The 7118-nt window shown below is 38.2% G+C and overlaps 1 protein-coding gene across 2 annotated transcripts in view; it reads left to right on the plus strand.

Annotated features, from left to right (window-relative positions):
- LOC110456505 (neprilysin-like) overlaps nt 1-3669 on the plus strand; it is a 32846-nt gene extending 29177 nt beyond the window's left edge. For both annotated transcript variants that reach the window (XM_021507293.1, XM_021507292.1), the window contains 2 exons: nt 2767-2843; nt 3470-3669. In XM_021507293.1, the coding sequence (XP_021362968.1) occupies nt 2767-2843; nt 3470-3569 (177 nt within the window). In that variant the 3' untranslated portion in view covers nt 3570-3669. The remainder of the gene's footprint in view (nt 1-2766; nt 2844-3469) is intronic.
- The last annotated feature ends 3449 nt before the right edge of the window (nt 3670-7118 follow it).

Genomic DNA, 7118 nt, shown 5'->3' on the forward strand with positions numbered 1-7118 from the left:
ATATGCAGAACTAACAATTATTTTGACAGTTTCCTCCCTCTAATGTGCCGCACAACTAACACTACTGATAATGATCTCTTAAACTCCCCAACTCTTGCAACCTTTAAACACAAACTAAATAAAGATATTATTATCGATAATGAATCAACCTTAATTTTTAAAACTGAAGGTGATAGACGGGCCAACATTATTCTTTGTCAACTTAGAAACTTATGTAGCAATTTAAATTTTGATTTATTCAATGACCATTTAACTGACTGTCCCTCTTGTGCTTGCTCTTTTGAATATGAAACAGTTTTCCATTACTTTCTTGAATGTCCATTGTATAATGATCTCAGACTTACTTTATTTACTTCTGTTGATAATTATGGAAATCATAACCATATTGATACAAACATTTTTCTACAAGGCTGTCCTGATTGTGATGGACTAACAAACAGACAGTTACTTAATGATGTACAGTTATTTATTGGTAAATCTAGGCGTTTTAATCTCTATATGATCTAACCAGCCATGACCTTATACTTTATACTTTTATACTTTACTATTCCTATTCCAATTATACTCCACAAATAAGTAACTTTACCTACTTTTCTATAAATGGTATTCTTCTACGGACATAGGAGTTTTAAGTTGAGCATGTTTGTTTGTTGTTGTTTGTTGTAAGATTTGTTCAATCTGTCTTGTTTTACAGTTTCCATCTTATACATTGAATTACACATAGACTAGCTATCTATTTTCATATTAAACTACAATACCTTAACAGTTTTGGCGACTGTGACCTGTGCATATATTTGCACATGGACTTTTGGTCAATGTCTGCCAATATCTGTGTGATTTGATAGCTATATATCTTATATACAGTTGTAAAATGTTATAAAAATAAATAATACCTGTGGAAGTGTTTTGTGTGTGATGTGAGAAGTGTGAATGTATTTGTATTTCAGTTATGTTAATTAAGAAGGAGTTACATCCCTTTAATATTTTTTTTTTTAATTTTCATTTCAAAATTGATGTATTAACTTAATCAAATAAAAATAATAGAATCCGTTAATTTAGCCACCGCTGGAGAGAATTTATATAGGCTTTCCCTGTTATTCCATCCAATTGACTTGTATCAACTTTGTCAATAAAATTTGTTGAAATGAAACTAAATATCATCACCCAGGGCATTTTGGTTATTCAGAAGTTTTTTTTTTTTTTTTTTTACATATTTGACCCCTGTGACCTTGAATATGGGTGAAGGTCATTTATTTGAACAAACTTTGTAGCCCTTTATCTCAGCATGCTACAGGCAAAATATCATTACCCTGGGCATTTTAGTTATTGAGAAGAAGTTTATTGAAAGTTTTTAACATATTTGACCCCTGTGACCTTGAATATGGGTGAAGGTCATTCATTTGAACAAACTTGGTAGCCCTTCACCCTAGAATGCTACTGACCAAAAATCATCTCCCTGGGCAGTTTGGTTATTGAGAAGAAGTTGTTTAAAATTTTTAACATATTTGACCCCTGTGACCTTGAAAATAGATGAAGGTCATTTATTTAAACAAACTTGGTAGCCCTTCATCACAGTTTGCTTCTGGCCAAATATCATCACCCTAGGCCTTTCGGTTATTAAGAAGAAGTCGTTTAAAATAAAATATTGACGCCGGACGACGGACGGACGGACGGACGACGGACGCCGCACCACGGCATAAGCTCACTTGGCACTTCGTGCCAGGTGAGCTAAAAATCGATATTCACCGGATAACCAGTCTACATGAGTTTTTGAGGACTAGTCACGTGTATGGGATCCGGCCAATGTGATTGCAAGAAATTTTCAAGCATACATGTATACTAATGTAAAATAGTCAATTTACTGAAACAACACTGTTTTTCATCAACATAAATGTCACAAAAACAAAGTTAAATACAGTTTTGAAATGGCTTTTGTAAATATCAACATAGTGCTAGTTTGGCTATTAACGATATGAACTACAGGAAGGATTATTATGAGATTGTGTTATGTATTATATTGTTAATGACACTGACTTTTATGTCGTTGTTTAAAGTCACAATTTGAAAAGTGCTTACGAGTTTGTTAAATACCATGATAAGTGTTTCACAATTGCCCAGGGCATGTATTCATATGTATGAAGTGCAGAAGTATTTTCAAAACAAATTTGTCATGTTTTCTCTACTTAACTCTGTCATCATTCCGTGTATAGTGTTAACTTATTTAGCCCTTCTCGTTGTCGTTTTGAGTAACAATAAGTTGATCACACGAAAAGGTTACACGAATTCGAATCGTTGATTCCTATAATTCATTCATCTTTTGTATCAATAAGAACTGTACGATGCATACAATTTAACTTGTTATATTATATTATTAAGCTTCTACATATTATTTGAATTAAAATGTATTCCTTCATTGCTGGTGTAAATAAAAATTGCATAATGTATAAACCTTGTGCCTACTCGTTACAGGGAGATAACTCGTATTCATTTAATAGGATTTAATAGGATACATGATGGACGCAGGCAATTAATTGCCACTTTGTCAATATATGATATTACATTATAGTTTGTTTTAATGATTTCAAAACTATTAATACGTGACTAAATTGTTTTATTTCTCATATTTCAGGAAAAATTAGTGCATCATATTCATGTCATGAAGGATCATTATTTTGGTTAAAATCCATTAATGGCGGTTATATGAAACCGTTAGAATACAACTGCACTTAATATAACTGTGACCATGTGCTTTTATTGTGTTTGTAGATCTGGTGTGCTAGCATGCGCAGAGAAAACGCCATCAATCGAATCCTCACAGGAGTACACAGTCCCGGGCGATTTAGGTACGTCTGCTCTGACATGAAGCTCCCCGTCAAATAAATCTAATGATTGGCCTTTATTCATTTTAATGATCGAAATTATTTTGCGTGTATTCGACACTTACAGTCACACCTCTGTGTGTAACCACTCTCATTTAAGTTTAATGTGAAATGTATTACCCTTAAAGTGTATATATGTAAGCATAGAATGTATGACACAAATGAGTTGTTAAATATAATATAGTTTGTACTAGTTGGTATTTATTTGACACTACTTAATGTTAGTATTTATCTTTGTATTTTTCGTATTACAAATCAAATACGAAATAGATTCAATAAAAACATGTCTTATAATGGTCGCTTAATCAGAATAAATATATATACGTAATCAGATGTCAAATGTTACCTAAAGTAATGTCAAACCTGCTGCTGAAATGCTTAAAGTACCTCAAAAATATCAGTACGTATCAGGTTAAAATCATATAGTTTTTGAGGAGACCATACAACCATGTTCTATACGACTCCTCATTAAAACAATTCAGGTTGGTTGTCGTTTCATTTCCTTTATAAGTTTCTGTTGTTGCTCTATGCTCACTTTACATGCTCGTTTACTTACACACATAATAGTCTAATTTCTTTTACACTTTCAGGGTCATTGGAACATTACAAAATTCTCCCGAGTTTGCTGAAGCCTTCAGCTGCCCTAAAGGCAGTTACATGAACCCTAATAAGAAGTGTGGAGTCTGGTGAATATTGTATTTTGATTGATTAAAATCAATATGTTAAAAATTTACTGATGAATGTTGATGACAATATATATGTGCCATTTATATCAAACACTTATTTTAGTACTGAAATATCAATTTAGATATCAACATCGCAATTTTTAGTTAAAACATTGATTATCAAGTATTTGCAATTTGCCAGAATGTGCGTGTCGTCTAGATAGTAATTTTTATTTTCAAGTTTAACAATTAGCAGGAATATTAAATAATGTTTTGAGAGCATATCAACAACGAACTAATAAGTGATTTTAAAATACTAACCCGAAATGAGTACAGTGGCTGGAGTCTTTTTTTGAACTTTTTTTCTATATCAAAACATATTATTCAAATTTTTCCATTATTAATAATGTCATTACATATGTTATGTGAATGTGTCCATTATTCACTTACACAGTTATATTACATTGTAATTGTAATGTAAATATTATCACAATTTATTACACAAATTGATACTACATTGTAATTTTCATAATGTCCATGATACGTTGTATACAATGAATTAAAAGTTTGTTATCTTTATTATCCATTGTACACAATTATGTTAGTATCATGTGAGTCATCCTCGAACTCCAAGGGTACCGCTCTAGATACACTTACATGCTCCAATGTTTTACACCTGGAAAATGCATGAAAAAACAAATGCTCCATACGCGACACCTTGCGGATAATATACGTTCACCCGTCTGATACTTGTAATGAAGATCAAAGGAACCGCTCGGCAGCGTGACGATACAATTGACACGATTTTAAGTTTGATACAGCCCCGGTGTAATCTTCCATGGTCAGGCATAAGTTTAGGGAATGTTCGGGGTTTTTCTTTACCTGAAACCGCTATCTGTGAGCGTTCGACGTTGTTTTAAAAAACTCCAGGAGTGCTGCGAAAGTGTGTTTTATTTCAAGCGAAACCATCGTATTTCTTGGATGAATGTGAATATTTTCATGCTTCGTTGTACATGATATTATTATATTGTAATATGAATATATGCAGGATTCATTTTGCGCAATGATATTTTATTAAATGTAAATATGCCCACTTCATTGTTTTCGAAATGAATTATACATTTTATATCAAAAACAATACTTACCACGTCCAATTATTATGCAAATGATCTCCAACTACCAGTTCTTTAACTCCCAAAGTAAAGTTTCAAATGCCCCGCGCAAATGCGAAACTACTCCCTGTCCAAACCGGACATACGGGTGTAGGATGCGCGCGCACCTCCAACTTCCTCTTTCTTCAACTCGAAAGAAGCACATGGCGGTTATTTCTACCCTGGACTTCGTTCAAGTTTTCTGAGGGCGGTAACCTGTGTCATTGTTTGTTTTCATACTTCATATATTATACCAGTTTCCCTGCTATTGTTTATATATATTGTTTGCCTTTATTCACCGTATTTCGTTGTAAAACGTCGGTACCATTGCCACGTGTTTTGGTCCCCGTTCGTTTTCGTAAGTGTTTACTTTCACTTTGGTTTTAGTTTACGGTGATTTTTTGTGAATTAAAATTGTTTTAATTTTTACAAATAAGGGCCCTGCTATTGTTGATATATATTTTTGCCTTTATTCACCGTATTTCGTTGTAAAACGTCGGTACCATTGCCACGTGTTTTGGTTCCCGTTCGTTTTCGTGAGTGTTTACTTTCACTTTCGTTTTCGTTTACGGTGATTTTTTGTGAATTAAAATTATTTTATTTTACAAATAAAGGCTGAATTGTTTGTTTATCTTGTTTGTGAACCATGAAGGACTCCTCCAAGTCTGACAAACGGGGTAAGAGGAAGGACAAGACTAGGTCCTCCTCCGGTAGTACCGACGACCCCACGGAGAGTCCTTTGGCAGGTACCTCGTTGGCAGAGGCCCTGCAGGGTCCCAAGACTATCCAGTCCTTGGCTGGCTCTAGCCTAGAGAGCACAGGTGTTGGCTATCCTGTTGCCAAGGAGGTTGGCCCCCCTTCCATTGGTGTTAGTTCATCTCTGGAAAGGGTGGGCCCTCCTCCAGTCTCTGACTATTTAGTCAGTCCTGGAGCGTCTGTTGGTGGGGATAGAGTCATGAATGAGAATCCTTTTGGGTCCTCTGCTGTGATGGGGAGTGGTAATTCTTCGAATTATCTGGGCCCCACAGAGTGTAGCAGCACTGCCACCTCTCATGACTCTTCACGGTCCCTTCTCTTTCCTGGTCAGGTATCCGGTATCAACCCTGTCGGGGTCGATTCCGTGCCAGCTTGCACCATACGGAACCCGTGGGCCGCGCCCATGGGTAATGGAGAAGGTGACAAGTCTGACAAGAGTCGGGCGACACCCCATGGTCTCGGGTATGAGTCCTTTGGGCCTCATGCTTCGGGTACTGTGCATCATGGTTTTGGTGCTTTCCAGCAGCAATCCGGTCATATGTCTGGCCCTAGGCCTTTCATTTCTGGTTTCGCTCCGGGAGGGAGTGGCGGTTCACCTTTTCCTTTTGGTCAGGGTGTTCCTTCCCATGTACCCACTGGTCAGTATGATCAGTACTGGGGTCACTCTTTTCCTTATGGTCCTAGGGCCCCATTTCCTCAGGGATTTGGGTACAACTCCGGTTATCCTCCGGGATTTAATCAGGGTTGGGGACCGGTCTCACCTCAGCAGGTTGGGGGCTCGCTGAATGCTCAGCTCCTACCCACCTCTGGGGCTGGGGAGGAGGTTGTGTTTAAAAGACCTATTAGGGCTTTTAGGACATCTCGCTCCAAGACCAAAATCCCCGCCTCTCTTAGATCTTCAGAGTCTCATCTTGGCCCTTCGGAGCCGAAGAGAGCTCGTAAGAGGACTTTTTCAGAGAGTCTCCAGAACTCTACCTTGCCCTCGACAGTAGACACTTCCGTGTCTACTTCCAGGAGGGGTACTGAAATGGAGAATGGGGACAGGGACGATGACGTCCTCAGCCTGTCACCTGGGAGTGTGATGACTGAGATTCAGTCTGAACCTCCTTCTCCTCATCATGATTTTGATTCTTCGGAATCAGAAGATGATGAGGTGTTGGCTGAGATAGAGGTAGAGCCTGAGGTTGAGGCTGAAGCCCACCGTGCTCTGGCTGGCATGCGAGCGCTTCGCGCTGACGTAGCCAGAATCCTCGGGGAGAAGGTTTGTCCTCCTCCTTTGGCGTCTGCCATTCCAGAGGCGACAACGCTGCTGAGTCAGCTGGTTCCGCCTAAGGTTTTGGCGCGTCCTGACAAGTCTTTGCCTGAGGGTTCAGTTGTTTCCTCGGCTTTGGCTGTCGCCCATGCTAGGATGGCAGAGAAGGCTGCTTCGTCTTCTCGTGCATCTGGTGCAGCTGGCCTGCAGTTGAGTTTGGCAGATTTGTCTGAGGTTAGATCCTCGGACTACGCCATTCACAACGCCAAACTTGAGAGTCTACCAGCTAAGCTGGAAACTCACGAGCTTCGGCAATGGCCAGGACCGGCGACTGACCAGGTGGTGTTCTCTGCCAAGGAACACCACAAACTGGAGAAAATCCTGCGGCTTTCTCTCCAGGTACTCTCATATTTTG

The sequence above is a fragment of the Mizuhopecten yessoensis genome, unplaced genomic scaffold (assembly GCF_002113885.1).
Source record: "Mizuhopecten yessoensis strain PY_sf001 unplaced genomic scaffold, ASM211388v2 scaffold8765, whole genome shotgun sequence".
Taxonomy (NCBI): Eukaryota; Metazoa; Mollusca; class Bivalvia; order Pectinida; family Pectinidae; genus Mizuhopecten; species Mizuhopecten yessoensis.